The 25,537-nt window shown below is 42.3% G+C and overlaps 1 protein-coding gene across 1 annotated transcript in view; it reads left to right on the forward strand.

The window, feature by feature from the left end:
* The window catches only part of LOC103376123 (methylcytosine dioxygenase TET3), a 34,040-nt gene that overhangs the window by 4,048 nt on the left and 4,455 nt on the right, over nucleotides 1–25,537 (forward strand). Inside the window, exons 3-11 of the mRNA XM_008306491.1 lie at nucleotides 18,185–20,453; nucleotides 21,027–21,117; nucleotides 21,985–22,078; nucleotides 22,492–22,700; nucleotides 22,796–22,946; nucleotides 23,355–23,444; nucleotides 24,245–24,382; nucleotides 24,534–24,710; nucleotides 24,824–24,968. Of these exons, the coding sequence (XP_008304713.1) occupies nucleotides 18,185–20,453; nucleotides 21,027–21,117; nucleotides 21,985–22,078; nucleotides 22,492–22,700; nucleotides 22,796–22,946; nucleotides 23,355–23,444; nucleotides 24,245–24,382; nucleotides 24,534–24,710; nucleotides 24,824–24,968 (3,364 nt within the window). The remainder of the gene's footprint in view (nucleotides 1–18,184; nucleotides 20,454–21,026; nucleotides 21,118–21,984; nucleotides 22,079–22,491; nucleotides 22,701–22,795; nucleotides 22,947–23,354; nucleotides 23,445–24,244; nucleotides 24,383–24,533; nucleotides 24,711–24,823; nucleotides 24,969–25,537) is intronic.

The raw sequence follows: 25,537 nt of genomic DNA on the forward strand, positions 1-25,537 counted from the left end.
TGTTTTTGCACCGTGGCACTGAATGCCATTGTGAATGCATATTTTAGGAGAGAGCCCAGAAAGACAATGACACCCAAGTGCCTTGCTCCGCTACAAGTGACTTTTTTCACATTGTTGTTCAATGCAGAGTACTGTGCAAAGGCACAAAAACTGAAGTGAGGCTGCTTCCACCAATAGTTAATTATTAATTTTGTACAGTAAACAGAAACGAAACTAAAATAAATCGGTTTACATACATCAACAGCGGTTCTAGTTTGGATTTAGGCTGCCCCATTTGCTTTTGTCTCTTCATGTAATCCCAGATCGACTCAATGATGTTGAGATCAGGGCTCTGTGGGGGCTATACCATCTGTTGCAGGACTTCTTGGTATCAGCTGGGACAGTGGGACTGGTTTTGTCTGTGTGTCATCATGGCAAATGGACTCCTGGATGGGGCTGAACTATTACTCAATTTTAAATCAGTATTGCAATTTGAAACAATGCTATTAGCAAATTGCAAAAGCTGCAGTTCAGAATATACATTATGCAGTGTGTCTGACCCTGGGTTTAAGCTGTCGTGTCAGTGGTTTTACAAATTTATGCCGTCCTCCTTCTGTGAAGGTCATGCTTTTGCTTGCATTTCATGTGCTAATGCTTCATCACTGTTTAAATCTATTACACAGTGATTATTGAGCTTTTAAAAGCGTGAAAAATTCAAATATCTGTTAGAAAAATCGCAATTTGATATTTTCCCCAAGTTGTTCGACTCAAGTCATGGATGCATCTGTGGCTAATGTGATAGTTCTTTATGACCCTATCATATGTTTACAGTTGTTGTTGTTATTATGCTGCATAATTCACTTGAAATCAGTCTGAGACCAGATGTATTGCATGGAATAGAATTAAGAATCTAAATGTCTGAAGTACAAATACTTCTGCACAGTGCTGTTTTTCCACACAGAGCAATGAGAGAGCAAAGATTGTCATTACATTTAAATTACATTAATAGTAAGAAACACATCTTAAAGTGGATAATAATGTTCTCCATAAGTGCTGGATGTGTAAATACGCAACTGCTTGCTAAGAAGTTTAAGCTAAAAGATGATGACATGTCGCTGTTGTGTTCACAAATTGTTTCTGTTGCCTCCCAGTGGCCAAAAAAAAATTCTGCCTTTACAAGTTTAGAAGCGTTTACTTTGTGTTTCCGTACTTTTTACTAAAGGTTTGCTAGTCAAAGTAGTGTGTATCCAGGGAAATTAGACGAGTGTCACTCAACTCTGCAGCTCTACTATGCCTTTGAGCTTCTTCAATATTTTTGCGTTCTTACATTTAAACTATATAGCTAAGTTTTAGTGCTTTCGTCCACCACGTGTCTCAGTCGCAGCAGGAAGCTGTTCTCAGCCAACAATCTCTAATAAGCCAAATATACATAACCCAACAACAACTACACATAAAGTCAACACAAAGTGGCAAACATACAAACTCAGTCACCAGTGGCCTGGTTCATAATGCGTGAAAAGTGGGAATTAAAGTCCAACACTTCATTTGAATGAACCTAACAGATTAGTCGGGGCTAAAGCGGTTCCGTAAAGGTAAATTCAAGTTGACGTCATGAGACTAAGTCATTACAGGTTCAAAAGGTCGTGTGTTTACGTTGGGCCAAGCGTGAATCAAATCGATCCAAAAACAGCAGTGGTACAGTTGGTGCATAAATGTTTATGACCACTGAAATGCACTTATTATTAAAAACAGATGAAGAATTTAAACATCTAATAACTAAAGAAAGGAAGTCCAGTGGCTATAAGCAGAACCAGAGGGAAAAGCTGACAAGAAGTTGCTGATCGATTGAATGCAAGAAGAAAGCAAGTTCAAATGTAATAAAAATGTTTTGATCGAACCTGATTAAGTCCAGACAGCTTAAAGGGGAGTCGTGGGGAGCTTGGCCACTCTTAATAGAACATGAGCTCCCCTGGAAAGATGATTGAGGAATTTTTGGGGGTTATCTAAAATATTAACTGCGTGTGCTAGTTTTGTGATGCATTTCTATTTTTCTGTATCTTTATTATCATGAATCATGTGTAAAACAAGGCTAAGTATGTCTGTTGATTTTGATCACAAAAAAGGGGAAACGTGATCGCCCCTGAAAATACAGTAGATTTTGCTCACTAATTAGCCTAAATACATTCAGTCACAACACATTTAAACAGTCAGTAAGTACATACTCTGTAGGTCAAGGCTACAAATGTACTGATATACGTTCTGCGTAGCTTCCGTGGCTGCACTGAAAGGATATGCAAAAGGCTGACACATTCATTTAGATCCTTATTTACAGAAAAGTTTGCTTTTGTTACATTATTTTAAATGTCTTAGCTGTCTTCTCAGCATAAGTGTCCAGAGTAACTTACAGTCATTCGAGCCAAATTAAACAAACCTGAGTAACCAGAGTAACTTACAGTCATTTGAGCCAAATTAAACAAACCTGACTTATTTTGTAAACTTGCATAACGGAACTCACCTGAGCTGTTGAAGAAAATCCAACATCTGGTTAACTAAAGACACATATTTATGTCAGAAGTTGGTTTAGACCAAAGCAGAACTATCAGCTTAGGAGACACAACACTTGAATTTGTCCAGTGTCCAAAAATCTACTATAATATTTCTGTGTCTATACAACAGTTTTGCACTGTTAAGACTTTATACGGGAATATTTTGTCAGGGGTGTGTACTCATTAGTTTGTTATGGAGATATTTTATTATATTGACCAAAGATTTGTGGTCATCAATGCAGATTTAAAATATTTAGTTGCATGAAACTTGCATGGCGGTAGTATTAAAAGTATTCAGAAAATGTTCTATTTAAATGGCACATAGCACCTGTGCTTCATCCCTCACATGCTTCTGAAGGGACAGCACACTAAGCGGACACATTCTCATTTGGGTGAGTGGGAATAATTTCCTTTCAGCAGCTGACTACTGGAGCTACTACATAACCGTGTTCATAGTTCAGTGGTGTCCATGTGGCTGGGGGAGGTGTGTGTGTGTGTGAACAACTGTGTGTGAGGGTTCATGTTGAGTCTATTGTGTGCAGGCGTGCGTACATGCACCGGCAGAGCCTCCAGAGTCGTAGCAGTGGCAGTAGCAGATTAGGGCTGATTATATAACACCTGCAGTATTAGATGTGAAGACCTATGTGCACTATTTCTGAGTGTAAGAGGGGGCGAGGAGGGAAAGATCAGGCCAGGCCAGGCAGAGATTTACAACCATATTATTTGGATTACTCTGAATTGTGGGTCATTGTGTGTGTGTGTGTGTGTAGGACTGACTCAGTGACACACTTGCAGTATATGTGGTTGTGACTCTGACATTACATAGTACACCACCACTGTGCAAAGTGACACAGAAGTGCTGATCCACTGTCATTCAAGCAACAGATCCAGTTGTTGTTTCGCCGTATCACTCTAACTGACATCACTTTGGCCTGCACTTGAAAACAGGTTTTTCTCTGATTCTGTATAACTGCAGGGGTGGAGCCTGCATCAAGTGCTGTAAGCTAGCACTGTCAGGACTGTTGTCATCATGATGAGCTGTAGGTCAAATCCAAACTCCACTTTTCAGTTCATTCTAGAAAAGAACAGGTAGAGCAAGGTTATCTTACATCTTGTATGATCACCCACTGCGAGAGCGTGTGGGTGTTCTTTATGTGTACTCATAGTGTGAGTAACATGCTTGCTGGCCAGTCTGGCTGATCAAGCTCACACACCCTTTCAACGAATGTTTTTAACTCTACAAGGCTGTGAAAAAAGGGTGCAGAGGCCAAAGAGGAGTTCATGTAGTGGCATGTGGATTCTGTTCCTGGTTTTACCATAGCGAGCTGCAGTGGCTGGCGTGGCTGTGGTTTGGTTGTGATTTATTGTGTCATAAAACATGAAATACATGCAAAACATACTTGCAAAGATACACGCTAAATGCAGTTCAGGACACAGATTAAACCGTGTAAGGGATTTGTAATATGAAGATAAAATCCCAAAATAGAAGATCTTTGAGCTCCTGTGGCTTTTATGTTTTGAAGAAACAGAATGAGAGCAGAGCTTTCCTTTTACAAATATCTGTTTTCACTCAGATTTGATGGCCCCCTCGTGGCCTTGCCTTGTATTGGGCAGCGAGGACAAAGCTGAGACCTGGCCCATAACACAGACCTGCATGCCAATACACACTCACCAGAAATGAAACGCTACAGTTCACAGAGTGCAAAAGCTCCTGTATTTGTCGAGTGTATTTGACCGAAACAGTCCTGACATGTTTAGAGCTGTAGGCTGCATAAGCTGACTCAGTTTTTTTATGGACTGCCGATGGAGATGTCAGCACTCATAGTTAATGTTATTAACAATAACATCTCAGCAAAACAGTACAAATGAACACATTACAACACGCAGTCATCATCAGCATTTGAACAAAGAGGCAGTGACCCATTGTGGACTCAGGTACGTCTTAGTCTCACTTGATTTGACTTCCACATTAGCACAAACTCCTCATACATAATGGAATATGGATAGCTGCATTTTATCTGCAAGTGTTGGTGTCTTCTTAAATCACTGTATTTATCAAGATAATGTACCTAGTGAAGCACACTTTCGGTAAGTTTGAGGTGCACCGTAATTACACAGCACTGGGAGCATTCAGTTCAGTGCATTACAGCTGCAGCAGGGCGCTACACTTTGTGCAAATAGTAACCGGCATGCTTCCAGTCAGCTACCCAGCTCACCCCACTTTCTCCTGCATACTCATTTATCTGCTGCACTTCTCCCACTCCTCCTTTTTCTGCTGCAATGCCTGTGCCAGAGGAGTAGCCCAGCTGAGATAACACGTGTATCAGGAACACACTTCTAGAGCCCTCAGACGGGGCTCTGGTGGGGGAAGAAAGGCAGCCTGCAGCATCCAATGGTGACCGCTCTTTTGTGGCAGATATTCAGAGATGTGTGTATTTAACTTCACCTGCAGAGGGGATGTTCATGCACGCTGCTGTACGTGTGCTAGTACGGATGTTTTTACCAGCTGCAGTCACACAGCAGCACCCTCATTGTTCTCAAATGGGACCAGCTTGGTATAAAGTGAGAGTGATTTGTCACAATAGATGCTCCTGTCAGACCTGAAGCCCTCTTCCCCCCTCTCGCTCGCAGACAGCCGTGGAGGTCTTCGGCGCTGATGGTTGCCATGGTGACGTGCCTGTCTGTCTGCTGACCTTTGACCTGCCGTGGTTGTCTGATGGAGTATTCTCAGGGTTATAATTAGGATTAGTGGAGATAACCAGTAGACATGCACTACAGTGGATTTAAGACTTTGAACTCGGTAACCTACATCCAGGTAATTAGGTTAAACTACGCAGGTTATCCTGCTTGTAGTGGGTCAGCAGTTAGCTAAGGCTGTGTACTCGGGATGAGCACTACAGAGACACCAAATATACCTCCAGTTTCCCTGTAAATCTGTGTCTTTAGTAGGGCCATTCAATTGATTGAGTTGCTAATAAACTAGGATGCAAATATTAGGTGTCAGACAGTCTTGATGCATTGTTCATATATTATATAAACACAGTTGCACTATACATATACATTGTGCCACTGTGCTGTGCTTTTATGTTAGATTGTTGGACAAACAGCTTACTGGAAATTGACTGATTTACTGTCTGTCACACATATGAACAGAAGGTATTTCATCTCATTTCAAGATAGCGTAAAGATGTTTTAGTTTTACTCCGATCATTGATTGAGCCCCTTAAAACTCATATTTATGTATCAAAGTGTCATATTTTAAGGGTTTTTTCCCATGAGAATTATCTGTTTCTGCCTTAAAAATGCTTGGATGTAACTCTACACCGTTGCTTCCTTTGAGAATGCGCAGATCTATGAAGATCCCAAAGTTCAATCAGATATGGTTTTGCTCTTTTTCTATCCATCTTTTATCACACTGAGCCAAAAACATCTGAACATCATAGGAATGAAAACAAAAAACGTAGCAACACTTGTTGACGTTCACAGTAAGTCGGTGGTGCTGCTCCCTGAATATTATTGCTGTCAGTATGTTTGTAAATAGTCCTTAAATCATGTGGTATTACTATTCATCGACAAAATCATATTAATCAAAAAACAACAATTACTGCTCTTGCTATTTAACAAGTTTGATAAACTTCACAAACACATTTGAAACGTTTTTCCTTTTCTGCCGTGACTCAGTTCCTATGTTGCTTTCATGCAGGCAAATAACATATCTTTTGCAGAACCTGACTTTTATGAAGCCCACTGTTAGGGGGAAGAATAAAGAATGCAGTTACAGCAGAGAGAACAAACTCTCTAAGCTGCGCACGTAGAGTTTGGTGTGTCACTCTATTATTCTGTGCTGGTCATTGAAAGAGAAATCATCTCCTTTCATAAAAATGAGCGCAGGTTCCTCCACACATGCATGTGGGCGCTCTGGCAGTGAGCTGAAGGACAGATGCACATCCAGACTCTCTCGCTCTCTCTCTCTCTCTCCTTTTTTTCCCCTTGATTACGTAAACGTGTGGGACAGAAGGGGGCTGAGGTAGCGAGGAAGATTCGTGAAATGTCAGAGCCAGTGCCAACATTTTAACAGAGCCAACTCATTATGACCAAGCAGGGTGAGTGGTGCGATTGCCTACTCCCTCTACGACTTCTCTTCCTCTGCACATTTTATTGCATTAGCTCGCCTGTGATTGTGGCTGCTGTGTATTTTCTGTTAACTTGGCCCGAGCCAATTAAATTTAAAACAACCTTGTGAGGTAGTTATCTGTAATAGCTGCAGGGTTTGGGTAGTGGCCCAGAAAAAGGCTCAGTGGACGAGGGGAAATGTCTGTTTTATTTAATTTGTGGCTCAGGCATTTGGCTAGAGTCCACTGTACATTAGAGCAGATGTATGGTCCAGGCTGTGCCAGGTTGGATGCTTACATACAGCTGGAGACAGTGATTTAATGATGGGGAACTCCACTCAGATGCTGTCTGTTTGCTTTAATGCACATGCAGCTGTCAGTTTTTTTTGCAATGCGCTGAGTTGTACAAGCAGTTTGTATGTGTTGTACAACAGTGTTTAGAATTTAGCAAGATATTCGTAGAGTTAAACTTTGATACCATTAATGCTTCACTGCTGAGCCCTCTTGGGCTCCTTGCATCTGTGAGTTTGTGGCGTGTCCTGACTGTTGTGAGGCTCTAAGTCCCTGGATAAGCTTTGAAGTCGTGCCACTTGGTTTCTCTGGGTGAAAAGAAATCCTGACTTTGCCCCCCTAAAAGAAATGCCACTCAAATCCTGCCAAGGTCACACAATGGCCTCCTTCTGGAGAAACCAGAGCTTATTCATGCATCAACCTAAAATGCCGAATTTAGAATATACACCTGAAGAGGATAAAAGCTCATCGTCTTGCCCCGTCCCGTCATGATTTCTGAAGGACCTCAGAAAGCCGTCCACCAAGTTGCAATGAATTCATGGGCTTGTTTATTCTTTTGCCTTGTCCATTCTCCCTTTGTTCATTCATTATCCTCTCAGCTCTGTCTGTTGCTGCACAGTGTGTGCAGTCACTCTTTAATGCACCACTGGAGTTCGCATGCATCTAACATGTATGCATTTGTGTGTGTGTGGTGTGTGCGCCGGTGTGTATGTGCACACACACACACTAACACACACACACACAGTCATATGGCAAACATGCCTACTCAGCATGTTGCACTAGCACAAACTTAAGTAAGCCTTTTCCTGTCTCATTGTGAGAGGATCTGAGGCCCCCATGCTGCTCTGCCTGCATAGTGTTTGTGTGTGTATTTAGGTCAGTGTGTGTGCATGTGTGCCAGTGTTTACATAAACTAATGGACCCACTCACCTTTCTCTCCTCACCCTTTCCAAGGTGAAACTCTTACTTCCATATTTAGCCACAGCAACTCCAAAACTTGACACTAGCAGAACTAAGCTAAGGGTTAATGCAGGATTGTGTGTTTTTAAAATTGTTTGTCTTGTGTCTACTGACCAGATTTAGCAGGTAGGGACAAAAGAAAGACAAAGTATGTGCAAGATTAAAGGGGATGTTTTGTGAATGCATTCAGATTTTAAAGTCCACTCCTCCTCTCCTGGACGGGCGACAGGGGTGAGAGACAGAGTGACCAGCTCACGCTGACTGACCAGTGTCGGCCCTAAAATTGAGTCCATGTGGGTTTGGGGTGTGGCGTTGAATTGTGCGCATTTTCTTCCAAGAGTGGGATTGTAGTGTGTTACATAACACAATCTGAAATGGAAGTTTGAATGAGAATCTATTGTGTCCTTAAAATAGCCTCACCCATGGGCTAGAAACTATGCATACAGGAAGTGTGAAAGTTACAAACATGCAGTTGTGTTTGTACAACTGTGTGTGTGTGTTTGTAGAGGAAGCAGAGGGCATGTAGAAGATAGTGCAGAAAGTCACTGTGCAGGCATTTAGTCACAGTCTTGAGTCTGCAGATGTTCTTTTGGAAAAAGAGAGGAGTGTGGATATGTGAGCAGCCTCTGGGGTCTTCTGAAAATGAGCCACACTGCTGCCTCCTCTCAGGTAACACACACTTTATAGTTTCAAGGTTCTCTTCAAGGAGAATTTGCTTTTGCACAACCTCAGTATGACTCCACAGGATCCAAATGCTAATGCGGTTGTTTGCGTATAAAGATTGCTGCTGCTGATTCTCAGGGTCTAAATGTTTGTGCGTGCTGGTCTTCTGGGCTTTGAACTGTGCAAGGAGGTGTTTGAGTGTGTGTGTCAGATATGCAGCAGGTCCAAGCAGAGTCCCATTTTCCCATTGCTATTACTGCTCACTTCAGCACCTCCGACACCTCCTTCACTCGCAAACACACATCTCTGCCCTGGATAGCACTTTTTGCTCCCTCCTCATCTGACTCACTGACTGTGATAGGTAGAAAGTTGCAACTTTCATAAAGAAGCTACAAGAGGAGAAACTCCCTCCAACTCCTGCCCTTCATCAAAGATCTGTGTCGTTTCCATGCAAATGAGAGGCAGGTTTGCATTAACGTCTGCAGTAATGGCAGTAATGACAACTGTTGGCAGCGGTCGTGTTTGGCACAGCTCCACCGCCAGGCCGCTCTCCAGTGGGTCAGCCTCCACATGTGTCAGAGACAGTTTACGACTGTGGTGCAGAGTGACTTTCTTTACCTCGCTGCGCTTGTGTACTGCAGCTCGGGGTGATTAATGTCCAGACTACTTGTTCTTAACGAGAGCTGGGCAGCTCGTTAAAGGGAAAAAAACATATGGGACACTTAAAGAGCTGAAAATTAAGGGTGCGGTGGAATATTGTTAGTAGTTGTAGAGTATTTTTGGACAAAGGAATGGAGTAGCTGCAGGAGCTGGAACGGTCTGAAGGCTGAGATGAAACGTAGAGCAGACGCACTGCATGGCTGCATTGTAAGCTCTATGTTTTTAAGATAAAGAAGTACTTTACACACATGTATATGTTTACATAAACCATAGTGTGTTGAAGATTTTTGATAGTTGCCCTCACACCAAGAATCTACATATATACTCGTTTTATGTTAGAGCCAAAAGGGAAAACCTTAAATCATTCCTGTTTTCTTTTCTATGCATCATTTAGTCTCGTTTTTGTTGATGAATTGTGTGGTTTAAATCTGAAATCTGTGTTATCGTAACGGCGTAGGGGCCACGGCAACACATGCAGATTGATAGTTACGTGCATCTCAGCTGTCAGTAGGTGTGTTTCCTACACGGGCTTGTGTTACTGTTTGGGTTGGTGTAACCTGTTAAACAGTGTAGCTTAGAGATGTTGTGTAAATGTCGAACCTGTCGGACTACCTGCCAGGTTCTTATTCAGAAGAGAGCTCAGTCGTTACTATCACAATGAACAACAGAAGGAAGCCACAACATTTAGCGCGTGGTTTTGGTTGTTTTTATTTTTAATTGGGACATGATCGTTTCTGTTTGATAAGGTAAGGCTTTCCTTAATCTTACATTTTGATATATTTTGCTTTTACATCTACATTTTGAAATCGACAGCAAGAAGCTCTTCTTAATACAGTATTCCAAGTATATAAAATGCTTTATGCTTTATTTAATGCTTCAAAAAATCAGATCACTGTTTGGACTAGAGTTGCAGCAAATAATAAATTAATCAATTAGTTTTCAACAATTGTGTTATGAGCTGTTCTGATTATCAGGTAACCAGATACTGATGGAGTATTTTTAAAGAAAAAAAAAGTCATTATGAATATTTTGACTATAAACTGTGGAGAAAGCAACACAATTCGGGATTGTTGGTCTTTCATAAACACTGATCAACATTTTTCGACATTTTATCAACCAAACAACTAATCGATTAATTGAGAAAATAATCAACACATTAATTAACAATGAAAAGTGTGCAGATGTAGTGTTTTGTTTCTTTTACAACAATGTAATAACACTGTACTGCAGCAAGTTGTTCCAATGTGAGATGAGTCTTTAACAAGTAATAATGTAGGTCAGGAAATTATGAAGTCATAATGAATTAATGACTTTAAGTGAAATGCTCTTAAGTGCATAAGCATTGACTTTATTATGTCCATATCATGTTCCCATTTAAAGGCTATCATATATCTACATTGGTACAGTGGGAATTCTATAGCTGCTGACGCAAATCGACTTTATGATTAAATAGCTGAGAGTTGTCATTTGGACTGGGGTTTTCTGTTACTGACAGTTTGAAGAAATATTATTTTGTGGGGATGAAGTTTGCTCCAGCACACTACGCACATGCCTTTTGTATATCTCGACTGTTTAGTCTACAGCTGCTCTTGTTTTACAGCATGTCAGGAAACCTGTGATTATTATTGTTGGGAGGAAAAAGACTTAAGTTGTTGTTACATGTTTTTTTGATGCTGCTCATAGATGTTATACTAAATAATCAGCTACCTTAGCAAAGGATGTGGCATCTTAAAAGCCTGTTTGAAGTTGTCGGTTCTACACAGTGGTTGAATGTAACACACTTACATTTACTTTGCTTCAATACAGTTTTGATGTACTTTACGTATTTCCATGCTATAATACTTTCTACTTGTACGCCACCAAATCTCTACTAGGTCTTGGAAGCAAATACTGTATACTGTGTACTGTTTATGCTCCAATACATTTATTTTAAGGTTTTTAGGGACTAATTCTCTTGCACATTCACAATCTTAAAATAAAACTGATATAAATTATGCTATATTATTGTAGCTTAAGCCACCCAGCAGTATATTGAGTGTTTAAATTTTATTTCAGCTGCATCAAAGTGTTGTACGAAGGATTTTAATACAGTTATATACTGTGTATGCTGATCTGAAATAGGCTGTTCTGCATAATCAGTACTTTTACTTTGGATTGTTTGAGTATATTGTGTACTTTTATTAAGCAGGATTTTGAATACAGGACCTGTACTTGTATTTGAACACTATAGTATTGCTATTTTTACTAAAGGATTAAAATACATCTTCCGTGTCTGGTCCCACATTATAAATCAAAATGAAACCACTCACACTCACCAGCCACCACCATAAATACATGCTATAAGACAGTCAGTGTCTGGTGTTGCTCCAGGGCTCTGGGTTTTCAAAATGTTTGCCATGAAACCACATATGCATGCGGCCACACCATGCAGGAGTTTGACTGTGATAAGTTATAAGCATCTAACTGACTAACTGACTGACTGTTGGACTTTATAGTATGATAAAAACACGACTTTCTAATGACTGGACTCAGAATGCAATCTAAAAAGTTGCACTGCAGTGCTCCGGTGCACATTGCAGTGAAGTGTTAACATTGAGTTGAAGTGATTATGTTCAGATTAAATTTCAACAACATGCGTCAATAATGTCGCAAGTAAAAACCAGCCAACCCTTTGAATACACAATATTCAAGCCTACTTGATGTAACATGCTCATGAATCACGTTTGAGGTGTTGACGCGGCTCGCTGCTGATTCCGTCGATATGACCTGATCTTCCAACATGACATGCTTGTGCAATTGTGTCATCCTGATGTGTAGCATGCTTATTGCAGAATGTGATGTTATAGTTTTGTTTGAGCTGCATGATCTGTTGCTCTCACAGTCGAACACACGGCTGAGGATCGGTTGTTAGAGTGTTAACGACAGCCGCTGGCTCCGACTGCCTTCATGTTTCCTTGTCCTGGTGTGACCTCAGCTTCTTGGCCACATGGTTGCCTTTAAAAGGGGCGAGTGCTCTACTCTCTCATAACATTTTTCTCCTTGTCTTTGTTATTTTGCTTTCTATCTTATGTTTTTCTCTCTCTCTAACCGCAGCTTTTCCTCAGGGAATCGTTCAGAAAGAGAAAAAGCATTTTGGGGGGTTGAGTGAGAGAGAATGAGGAGACAAACAGTATGGATGTGTCCTCTTTCCTGCTATGCGAGGGCTTGCACGTTTACAGATCGTACAGGGAAACAGGTACTGCAGAAAATTATACTGCCACGCGTAGTGTGTCACTCTGCGTAAGCGTTTAAAAGGCTCATCATGATAACTTGCTTGAGTTGGATGGGGCAGGCTGCAACACTTCCTCATAGTATACTAGGTCACGTGAAACTCAGGGGGAGTAGTTTAAGAGGAAGGGAGATAAACACACAAACACATGCTGGCCAGTGGATCTATCATGTGATGTTTGCTTCTGCTTAACAGAATAAGTGTTTTTCTCATGTGTTTTCTATCGGCTTGCATTAGTATACATTTTTTATAGCTCCTCTGTGCAGCCGTAGGTGTCAGTTTAATTAACAGGGCTTGTTTCTGTCTATGTCTAGGTGTTGAGTTGTCTATAAAATGTAAAGAAAATGAAAAACCAAACGATAGCCTCAAATGTTAAACTGGCTTTACTTTTTCTCCATCATCTAATTGATCAATAAACTGATTATGTCATCAGTGGGCCCAAGAAATTCAGTAAAAACCAGCAAGAATCCAGCAGGCGTGTTGGCGAGCTGCTTCAGGGGTTAATATCTCAGAGGTGATGGAGTTGTTTTCCTGTGATCCCAATCCAGCATGTGTGCAGTATCCATTCCACAGCTTGCCTCCAATCCCTGTGCGTAGGGCTGGAGTAAAAAGCCCACATAGGGGATCCTTTGTTTAGGAGAGTCTAGGCATGGAAGATAATTTACAAGCCGCTAAGGTCCTCACGCCATTGGCTGATGAGGCTCTGTCTGCATCTGCGAAAGGCATCCCGTGTGTGTGTGCGTCTATATGTCTGTGTGTGTGTGTGCGGCGAATGTGTGCACGTCTGCTGTAGCAGCACTTTGCTACAGCGGCTCACAGTCGCCCTAGTCATGACACCCGGGAGCTTGCCCTGCGCACGGCTACTGTAGCCAGCGTTTTCTTGAGGCTGAAGGAAGGCAAAGCAAGATGGCCACCAATACCTTTTAGGGATATGCTGCCTAAACCGGAGGGGCTTCCTCCGAGGACAGACAAGGTAAAGGCAACCAGAGTGTTCACCCTGGGGTCTATTGTCTCGCTGCAGATGGGTCAGCTACAGTGGAGCTCAGCTAGAGGTTATCCTCCGTTGTCTCTCTCTCTCTCTCTCTCTCTCTCTCTCTCTCTCTGCTACCCTGGGTTTAGCTGATTGAAGTGCTCTATTTGGAAGCTGGTGTTGTTATTGTTCCCACTAAACCACTGAGGACCTGGTCTTCTGTGTGTGTGTGTGTTTGGCTTGTCTTTTCCAGGTGGGTTTTTTAAGGATGTGACAACAAACTAAGCAACAAAGAGGTCAGTTTCCACGGTAACAGAGACCCCTCTTCTTTTTTTTCCCCGTTGCGTGTCTGTGTTTTTGGGCTGTTGCACTGTATAAGGAGCCCCTTTGCTTCCCCTTTTTTTTTTTTCGTGCAGTGTTTTGGACAGCCATATTTCTGCACCTGCTGTTTCCTGACTGCTTAGCAGAAAAGTGGTGCGCTCGTAAGCCTTGGGTCGTAACTTGTCGTAATTTGGCAGGCTTTGCTTGGTAGTAATGGTGTTATTATTGTGCGGTTTGTAGAAAAGGTCTCTCTGTTGCTGAAATAGTCTTAATCTGTACAATTTTATAGGTGATTAGGCTCTGATTCATGCTGGTGCACTGCGAGCCAGTTCTGTTTAAGTTTATAAGGTTTATTGCCAGCTATGCAAACCATTCTTTGTCGCTGTTTTTCTCTTTTATGTAGTGTGTTTTGTGTGCCGACTACGTGACATTGGGCTCAGCGCAGACAGGAAACGCTCATTCAATGAATGAAGGAAATTCTCACGTGTTCAGAGAAACCACTACTTACTCCCTCAGTCAGGAAGGAAGCATGCTTTTTCTGGTTTACAGTCGAAGTGTTGCGAAGTGGCGCTTCTAAAAACGTGATTTCTGCACAACTGAATGTTATTTATGAATATGGAGCATTCTCCTTTTTGTTGCAGTTGATGTGAATGTATGAATGCATGTTTTTGTGTATATATGTTTGTTTGTTGGTGTTGTTAGGTCACAAAGGGATACACAGTCCTTCAATCCTCCAGGGAAACCCGTGTGTCTCTCGAGAGGGAAAGGTTTGTTAGGATTCGAGAAGTGGCCGCACTTGTGTTGCTAGGGCACGTCTCTGAACGTGTGTTTTGTGTGTGAAGCACTCACCATTAGCTACTCAAGCATACGTTTTGTTTACTCTTACGGCTTTGACAGGCACAGCAGTTGGACCGTGTTTGCCTGACACAAAAGGAGGAGACTGTGTTTGCATTTAGAGCAGCGCGGTGACATGTACTCGAGTGACTTTAGACACCCCGAGGCAGACACTACAAGCACACAAAGACACAGCCCCAACACATCACACACCCAGCTCTCCCCAGAGACCCCGTGGTTAAATGAGAACACATGACTCTGCATTTACATCCTGCGTTAGGCTTTTTGTTATCATAAGGCTGAATGTAGCATAATTGAAAACAGGGCTTTGCTTCAAGTCAGATCATAAACTCTTGAATGCGTACACATGCACGCAGACACGTGTGTGTCTGGTGCAGCGCTGGAAGGCAGCCAGTGCTGCTTTGTCATTGAAAGCAGTTTATTGTGACACACTACCTCTCACCCCCTTCTCTTTCTCTCTCTCTCTCTGCTCCTCGTCTTCTTCGCTCGCCTTCTCGCGTTCTCATTTGACCGTCGCCTGTTTCCACATGATGCGTGGAGCAAGTATCTCACCCTCTTGCATTGTCAGGTTTAGTATTGCCTCAGCCAGAGCTCCGGCTATCTGTTGCATCAGCAGCGTGTTTCTAGTAGTAAGACACAGTCCTGACAGACACGCAGAGTGCAGTGGACTGAGGAGAAAGTGCAGTGGATCAGAGAGGGATCAGTGAAAAGACCTGCTGATCAAGCAGCTCCATCACATTAATCATGTTAACATTTTATTAATAATAAACAGCTCCGGTTACTGGAACTCTCCCATGAATTGTCAAACAACAGTTAAACTTCTGCTCAAAGAAAAACCACCAGGTTCACAGGGGCCAATCTTACTGAGTCAAAAGAGGCGGAGCTTCTATCTGAACAGCATGTTTTATGGATTTTTAGCAATCAGGCTGGAAACAGTCACTTCTGAAGAGGTAAATATAGGCATTTTTATTAGCTTCAGTTGTCTTAACAGCTTGTGCACATACTTTTCTCTCTTCCCTTACGATTTAATACCTTTTTCCCCCCACCACATTTGTAATCAAACACTAAATCAGCAAAATCAACACAGATTGGTAATACTATATGTGATAAAGTAGAAAGTATGAAATGTTCTCTGAAACACAGCCTTGATCAATCAGCCCAAACTAAACACACTGTATCCCGATCACCATGATTAATAAAGGATCTTGAGAAACAACTTCCCTCTGACTTCACACTGCGCAGTAACAGATCTCCTTCTTTAATACACGCGATGCGAGAGATTGCTCAGCATTAATCCTCTTATATCTCAGTGCTGCCTTCAACACCTTTTATTTTCCAACTTTAATTGAGTGCTCCAGAAGACTGCCCCACCTCTTGTTTTTCCAACATGTTCTTCCTCACAGATGACAGTTCATGCTTTTAACAGCCGTCACATGTGGGATGTGACAAGCCTCAGTTCTTTTTTTCATATGCTTTAAAGTGTAACACACTGTTGCTATTTTATCCAGATTGTCTCAGAATCTTTTAAGTGGACCAACATTAGCTCAAGATTTGAGCTGATTATCAGTAGTAGTGTGACTTTGAGGATGGTTTGGTGAAAAACAGTAAAAATGTGTTACAGCAATACACAAGCAACTGTGACTCAGGAGGTAGTACAGATCTTAAATCTTAATCAAAAAGCTTCCTCACTGTATAGATTGCATCCATTTCTGTATTTGATATACTACTTTAAATAGTTAAATACAGTGAAAGTGGTATAGTAACAGTATATCAGTAATGTCTGACGGAAACAGAGAGAACAAAGCACCAGAGCACATGCAAGTGATAAACACAAGTGTTTTCTGTTTGGTCTGTGGGCTCACAGGAGTCTGGTTTATATTGAAGTACTGTTGCTGCTTACTCTTGATCGGTCAGCTCGGCGTGCACATCTCCTGCTGCAAAATGCATTAAAACAGTGGCCATGGTGGAGTTTAATGGCTATTTATGCCAGGTAAACAGTGATAAAAAACATATCGCCAGCTCCCCTGCAGTCACGCTACTTCATTAGTGGGAAAATTAGATGCCACATAAACTGCCACATACACATAAACATACAGCACACACAGCTCATAATAATGCGCCCATATCCTCCAGCTCCTGCAAATGAGTTTAAGATCCTTTTGTCAGCTGAGTCTTGGCACATGATGCAGTATTTTTTTTTTTTTTTTTTATCTTTGTCACGCTGCGACATTTTTAATCAGTCTTCCACTGCTGAAGGCTTTAGTTCTGAATGTGATGCAGTGTTAGGTCCTAAAATAAGAAGCAGCTTGACTTGATTTCAGTTGACCTTGTGCTTACTCAAGATGCTAAAAAATGATAAAGATTTTAACACATTCTGTTGCAGAAATACTATATATAAAGCAGACAAATTTTCGCAGAAACATGTAAGCTATAGTGTTATAGCAGTTGCAAAAACACTGCCCTCTAAAGCTTGATGAACTTCCTCAGACACTGAAAGTTATTAAAGTCTGTGGTAGTGTGTTAAAAACAAAGCTTTTTGGGGTAAATCAGTGTCTGTACCTTAGGCCTTTGGTTGATTTTAGCTCATTGAGAATTAGTCTTAGCTGAAGGGTCAAGCAGTGCTGTCGCTGCTCAGTTGTCTGGGAAAGATCTTGGTTGGGGATGGAGGCATGTCTTTTTCTAGATAATTTTCCTTGACATTGTTGGAAAACACCATAAGTTCAAGGAAAGACGTGAAGGAGAATTAATGAAGACAGGAACAGCTTTGAATGTTGCTGCTGCAAGGAATTGTAGATAAACTTTACCTCCTTTCCTTTTCTAAAGGATGTACCACCGTACATTATGTGTTTTAAGCAATGAAGCACCTTCACTTAACATTTACAGAATTCAACCAGCTCTTATTATTGCCACCACGTAAATACTTTTGTGTCATTTCACTCAGATGGGAACCTTCCAAAGCAAAAAAAAAACTGTTGGACTGTAACCCTAGAATGGGTTAATCGCTCACTTAACAATGCATGAGGGTTAACATGGCAGGGCAGCTGCAGGAATAAGCACATGTGCTCACATACACATGCATGAATGCTCGAGAACACGCTTAGAAACCCAGCAGAACCACAACATGTGTATACACGTTGCACAAACGCCCTCAGTGACCCACCGGTAGTGACGCAGTTATGAACTGTGCGTGACTCCAAATGTTTACTTGTTGGCTCTCGGCTACCTGTGGGTCTGTGGCTCTCAACACTCCACAGCGCAGGCAGGAATGTGGTCGTGATCGAAGCCTTGACTGTGCACTAACACAGTTTCACTTTTTATTAGCTGTGTTTAGAGATCAGTTTCGGCAAGATCTCTAGAAAGCACATTTTTTTTCTGTTTTCCCATGCCATAATATTTTCCACAGCCTTGATAGTGGCTGCAGCAGATGCTCATGCCATGCTGGGAGGCAATCTGCTGTGCGGTGTGCCGTGACTGTTTAGAACAAGCTGAATCACTGTGTACTGCCAGAGCTTGTTGAGTCACCTCTTCTCATTTCTCTCTTTCTGTTTCTGTGTCTCAGGTGGTTCCAGAAAGTGGGTCGGTAAATGGCAAAGGCAAGGCACAGATGGATGACACCCACATGGCAGCAGAGGAGGATGAGGGGGAGGAAGGACACATACCTCATACACAGTCTCCCCCCATCACCCACTCGCTCACCCACAACCTGGCCTCAGACCAGGGCGGACGGCTAGCACTTATTAAAAGAGAGCCCAGGCTGGAGCTGACTAGCAATGCACTTCACCAAAATGTATGCTCTTCTGTGACTTTGCAGAACGGTTCTGCTGAGAACCTGATGAAACCTAATGGTGCTAATATGACCACTGGGTCACACTCTGATCTGAAGTCTGCATATAAAAGGACTACAATGGCATCAGAGCCTCAAAGGACTATAATAGCTGCAATCCCTAAAGACTGCTCTGAGAATGGACCCAGGACTCCTCCAGATGACATGTCAGTTCCACTAAAGAAGATCAAACTGGAGGAGCCGTGGATGTGGATCACTGAACAGACCACCACACAGCTGAGTGATGAAGACGAGGTTTGCGAAGACCCGCTGTCGACGCTGGCGGCCGTTGTGTGTCTTTCTGTCACAGAGAGGAAGGGACTGGAGGAAAAACTTTTCAGCTCGCGGTCTTCCATTCTTCGCTCCGTCAAAACAGAGCCACAAGATTTGCACTTTGTCAAAAAAGAGAAAGATGACTTAAAGAATGACTTGTGTCAGAAAAGCACTCCTGTTAACTCACAAAGGACTCCCCAGACCATCAAAAGTGAACCTCCTCCAAGTGTCTTGTTACCAAGTGTGCAGTCTTTGGCAGAGAGGAGAAATCTTAGTTTTGATCAGGCTATTGCTATTGAGGCCTTGACTCAACTGGCAGCTATACCTCAAAGCACCCCAGGGTCCATTAAAGCTGAGACTAAGTGTGAACATCCCATTTCTGCTGCTGCCCCATTCTCAACCTCCAACACAAATACATCCCTGCACGAAGCCAAACCCACAGCAGCTATCCGCCACAACAAAGTCTCGGTCATCAGCTCACCACTACACCAGACGTCAGTCATACGCCCTCCTGTGGCCAGACAAGGGAACGTCATCCAGTGCTCCCGGGGGTTGAACACAAAGCTGTCTCTGCAGGACCTTCTAGAGGCCAGCTCAGACAGTGACAGAGCGACCTGCAGGTGGACGGACAAGGGCTACGGTTCTCATGTCATCAAGTCAGAATGCAGCTATAAAGACCCCAGTGACATGAAGTTCAGCAGGGATCATGAGCTGTTGTTTGGGGAGGACAGAGACGGAGTTGTTGGAAAAGTAAGGAGGAACAGAGATGAGGAGGAGGTGGCGGCTCAGCTGGCAGATCTGGCCTTCATCATCCAGTCCCGACACAACCAGCGGTCAGAGAACAATCCTCCAAAAGGAACTCCCGTTTCAGCTATCAAGTATAACTTCAAATCCCAGCAACCCCCCACTCAGAAAAAGCCCCTCATAAAGAAAACAAAAGCTACGCCTTCCAAGCCCAGGAAGAAGAAAAGTGATGGATTACATGAGGGAATCAACTGCAGGACCCCCCTCTCAAAACGCATGCCAAATGGAGAGACGCCCCACAGAAGCAGAGGCCAGAAGATCCTCCCGCAGGGGAAATCAGGCCTTTACCACAAGAAGAACCTATTTCTGCCTCAGGCTCAAATCGATCTGAAGAGATACTTGGCTGAGGCTCAGGAGGAAAGGAGGCAACTCATTCATCACAGTAACACACACAATACAGCCTTCTTAGCGCAGCAGAGTCAGAACTACAGCACTCTCACGAGGATCAACCACACTCGTGGTCAAGAGAACCAGCCATGGTCCCATTTTAATGGTCCACTTCACCAACACAATTCATGCAATGGCTATGCTGCAGGACCAGAGGAGTGCGAAAGGCATTTGTTATCTCAGGTAGCGCAGCCCTGTGGTGGGCTGCAGCACGGTGCTGATCCTAACGCCAGCCCAGCCAAAACCGCTTTTCTCAGCCAGGCCAGCGGGCACCACGGTTTGGCTAATGGCTTCTCGGGGCCTCGTCAGTCCCCTCCTCCAAGCCAACAGGGCTACTACAAGCTGGAGAGGTCGGGGCCAGTGACGGTCTTGTCCACGTCTAGTGACGGAGTTCAAGGCCACTCTGCAGAGTCGACTCCATCCAAGAACAGCGTCAACAGCTTTCTGGAGTCTCCTATGAGTTATCTGGACACCCCTACCAGGAACCTGCTCAATACACCTTCCAAAAAACTGGCGGATCTTCCATGCTGTCAATGTGTGGGTGAGTTGGTTTTATTTAAGATTTTTCTGAAGAAAACAAGTAGCTTCTGTGTTGGTATCAAACTTGATATATTCCACTGTGTAACAAAATCTGCCTTGAAAGTTTGCTTTCAAGTAAGACTGCTGTTCTTTGACCTCAAACTGAATCTTGTTTTCCGTTTCTCTTTCTCTGATGCAAACACACACTCACGTACACATAAGCTGTGTCCTAATTCAAGGGCCAATTCAAGCAAAAGAAGGCTGCATTTCTCTGCCTTATTTGGAGGAGGCTTTGGGATGCTTTGCAAAGTCTTGTTGACCCATTATGATGTATTTGTTCTTGAAATGCAGACTTTTAAAGTGTTGGCCTTTGAACTGAGATCCAGCTACGTTTATTGAGTGAATCGCTCCTTTGTCAAAACTGTCTAAAGGGATGCCAGAGTTTTTCTCAAAAACATACCGGCATCACATCAGGGGAATCAAAGCAGTGGCTCTTCTGAAACTAGTCTCTTGCTCGACCATTGTGCTGTTTGATAATCAGTCCTACAAAGTAACGTTTCTATGCTATCCCTTAAATCTTTTTTGTTTTCCACAGACCAAATCATTGAAAAGGAGGAAGGCCCTTACTATACTCATCTTGGAGCAGGACCCAGTGTTGCTGCAGTGAGGGAGTTGATGGAGAACAGGTAGAGTGACTACTACTATCACGTTATTTACACCGTGTGCATGTGGGTGTATTTACTACTAAACACGCCGAGAGCCTCCTAGTCAACCACAGGCTCTGTGGAATGGGGTGGGGTCACAGCTGTACTCTGTCATTAAAAGGAAGCATTTCTGAGATAGCTGCACGCATGCACCCTGCGTCTCCCTACACACATGTACACAAAACACAAACACACAGCATGCTGAAACAGGAAACCCCTAGAGCTGAGACGAGGGGCCCTTAAACCAAGTTGACAGCTTGTTTAAAACAGCTTTCAGTCCATCACCGTCCATCTGACAGCCAGTCTTAACTGAAAAAGTGTTGTTCTGCAGTTTTCAGTGGCAGACATGATTTTGTTTTAGCAAAGCCATTTAGTATTTGCTCTAATTACATCTTTAACATGATAGTAATAGTGTTGCCCTGAGGTTTAGTGAGGAACTGTGGTCTAATATATATTATCATTGATACTTGCTCTGTGGTTATTAGCATGTAAGGCTGCAAGTACTAATTATTTTCAATAATTATAATCTGTAGATTTTTTTTTTTTCAATTGATCAGTTTATTGTTTGGTCTATGAAATGTAAGAAAATGGTGAAACTCACATAATTAGTTCAAAGACCATCAGAAATGTGAAAATCTGCCCGTTCTTTTAATGTTTACACTTTCTGGTTTTGATAAATGGTGTAATTTTGGTGATTTTCTAAAAAATAACACGCCTACTGTGGGTCAGAGGGTTAAAAAGCTGGAATTCAAAACATTCAATCAATTGTCGTAATAACTGCTGATCAGTTTATTAAATGAACTGTTAATTGTTGCAGCTCTAACAGAATATGTGTTTTCTGTGCCACAGGTATGGTGCCAAAGGAAATGCAGTAAGGGTGGAAGTTGTTGTTTACACTGGGAAGGAAGGCAAGAGCTCCCAAGGGTGTCCGATAGCTAAATGGGTATGTGGTTGGTGTTTGTGTACATTTTGTTCTAAATGTCCTCAATATGTCTGCTATGTTTTGAAGTATTCCACTGCAGTATATTTAGGGAACAAGATGAAAGCCAGTCCCACATTTTTACTTTTATCACCTCTATGGCAAATCCTTATTGGCCTCCACTCATGTAACCTCAGTTTACTATAATACATTTATTGTAGACACATTAAGATCTAACAATGACCCTTTTCAAACCAGTGTCAGGTTTTTTAGGTCAGGACCGTGATTTAAACTCGTTGCCCCATGGAAATCGATTACTTTATGATAAAATTTTCAAAAAATGCTTTCTTGTTTTGCTCTATTTGTGGGTGTTGAAGTGTTGTTATTCATCTTTGTTTTTTATAACTTCTTGTTTTCTATGTAAAATCATCTGACAGGTAATCCGGCGTGGCAGTGAAGAAGAGAAACTGCTGTGCTTGGTCCGCCAAAGGCCGGGGCACCGCTGTGACACTGCCGTATTGGTGATCCTCATCCTGGCGTGGGAGGGAATCCCTCGGCCGGTGGCGGACCACCTCTACCAGGAGCTCACAGAGACCCTGTTTAAATACGGCTCCCCCACCAGCCGCCGCTGTGCCCTCAATGAAGAGTGAGTACCTCTTCCTTTGTTTTTCAATGACACTACTTCTTCCAAGCTTTTCTTTCTAATGTCTTTTGTCTCCCCTTTTCACTCCATCGCCGCAGTCGCACATGTGCATGCCAGGGTTTGGACCCGGACACCTGCGGAGCCTCTTTTTCCTTTGGCTGCTCCTGGAGTATGTACTTCAATGGCTGTAAGTTCGCCCGCAGCAAAGTGCCCCGCAAGTTTCGCCTGCTTGGAGACTACCGTGAAGAGGTGAGGGAGTGTGTGTTTGTGGATTTACAGCAACAAGTAGTGAGACTGCAATGTAGCTTATAAAACAATTGACAGGAAACTATTTATTACCTTCTCCCCTGTTTGTTTCTTCTTGTGTTACGATGATGCAAGAGGCTATTTTATGTATATTCAGTGTGGTAGTCTTTACTTATATTTGGCTGAAGACATTTTAGATTTTAACTATAGATTAAATTGATCTTTTTCTGCTTAGCTGCAATATAATTTGCAAAAGGGCCAGACTTAACTAGTTAAATCTTTTCAAACTTTTGCCTCCTAGTGGCTTATGTTGAATATGACAATCACAACCATGGACAGAAGTATTTAACCAGCATACATGTTTAAATCAGCAGTTATTTACCCAAAACGTCCTGAATCTATTTCTTTTAGGAGGAGAAGATAGAGGGCAACCTTCAGAATCTCGCCACTGACCTCGCACCACTCTACAAAAGACTGGCTCCTGAGGCTTTCCAAAACCAGGTATGACTCACTGTGGGCTGATTTTTTTTGCTGAAATATAAGGTCCACCTCTATGATACTTACTTACCATAGATTCTTTACTACTTACATTTTTACTTGTTTTCATACTTGTGTCCCATCTGCTCTGTGTAGATACAGCCTGCTGTTCAGCCCAGTTCAGCCAAAAAGTCCCAGAATTTTTTGTCATGTGACTGTTGGGTGGAGCTGAGTCACAAATGGCTTCATTTTTTGTTTTTTTTTCAGAATCTGAGTACTAGTTTATTTTTAGTTTATTTTCTGCAGATTTGTATTTGGGACATGGATCTGAATGTGATGTCAATAAACTGTCACAATTTTAAGCTTAGATTTTGCTTATTTTGCATAAAAATTGTACAACACAGACGTGTAGTTCAGGGACGATCAGAAAGTCTGAATATTCCTTCTGTTTTACATTTTATAGTCTCGATAAATGATGTAATTTTAGAGGGTTAAACAGCCAAATCTCTGATGATCCTCAGCTGTCTTTGGCTCTTATTAGTGACATTTCAACAGAATTGATTTCATATTTCTTCTCTTTGCTCTCAAATTGTAGCTCCACTCTATATTGCTTCAATGATCTCCTCACAGTTTATGGTCCAGATGTATGGATTCTGCTGACTCTTACTTGCTAAACATTCATTGCTTTGTGAAGCTTCGTTTAGTTGATATGCTGAAGCAGCAGAGAATGTGCACTTCTTATACAAGATAAGTTACCGCGAGTCTGTTACTGTCTTCACCACAAACCAAACTCTTCCTGCGTCTGCACCTTTCCCCTCTCACAGGTGGAGAATGAGGCATCAGGGGAGGACTGTCGGCTGGGCAGGAGGGAGGGACGTCCTTTTTCTGGGGTCACAGCCTGTGTGGACTTCTGTGCTCACGCTCACAAGGACACTAGCAACATGAACAATGGCAGCACCGTGGTAAGCAGTCTGAAAGTGTGACACCATGCACTTGACTTTCATATTCAAAGGTCGATGGTTCTAGTTTTGAATCAGTGTTTCCTGTATTGATCAGATACTGTTTGGTTGAACCATTTTCCACTTGTCTCGTTTCTTTTTTTTCTTTTTTAAGGTTTGCACTTTAACCAAGGAAGATAACCGTGCAGTGCGTAACATACCAGAAGATGAGCAGCTCCACGTGCTGCCACTTTACAAGATCTCCGACAGAGATGAGTTTGGTCAGGTTGAGGGCCAGTGGGCCAAGATCCAAAGTGGTGCACTGCAAGTTCTGTCTGCCTTTCCCCGAGAGGTGATTGAACATGAAATTAGCTTTTGTTATTCAATAGTATGCTGCTGCAAAAAGGTAAAACTATTTTATTAACATGTATCACGTTTTACATCATTGATTTTGTTGTGTATCAGGTTCGTCTGCTGGCTGAACCGGTGAAATCAGCCCGTAAGATTAGGCAAGAAGCTCGTCAGAAGGCTCAAGCAGAACGGATGGAGAAGAAGCTCGGCCTGACTCCTCTCACTCCAGGGAAAGTAAAAGTTGAAACCCCCAACAAAGGTATTACATCAAAGTTTATGGTTTTTCAAAGTTTTATAAATTAGCCGTGTTTCCATATCGGATTTTTTGAAATGTCAAAAGAAAAAAACTTTTCTGAAAAGAAAATGTAAATTAGGCTCGTGTCCATTAATGCTTTGGAACTAATAAACTCAGCTGTGTAATGTAATCAGAAGGTGGTGGTGTACGCTACATTATGCATGACTGTAATAAACAGTAGAAGAAGCAAGAAGCAAAACCAGAGGCCTGTACCACGAAGCAACGCACCCAGGGCATCTTTTTGTTAACTGACTTCGCTAGACCTAACAACCACTTTCAACTCAGTAAGTCAACCCAGGATTCCTGAATCTAGCAATGATCACATTCACATGAAAGGTGTGGAATTGGCACTAGATGACCAATCACAAGCATGGATAGGTGTAGAATCGTGTTGTTTTTATAGGAAGAACAAACTCTACACCTAAACCAAAATGAGGAGAATAAAAATGCTAATAGACACATGGCTACATCAGCCAAAGTAGGAAAAAAAGTTGAATGCAGAATGTGTAAAGTTAACAAGCTTCTCAATATCA

Source organism: Stegastes partitus, unplaced genomic scaffold (genome assembly GCF_000690725.1).
Source record: "Stegastes partitus isolate 25-593 unplaced genomic scaffold, Stegastes_partitus-1.0.2 Scaffold3673, whole genome shotgun sequence".
In the NCBI taxonomy this organism is placed as follows: domain Eukaryota; kingdom Metazoa; phylum Chordata; class Actinopteri; family Pomacentridae; genus Stegastes; species Stegastes partitus.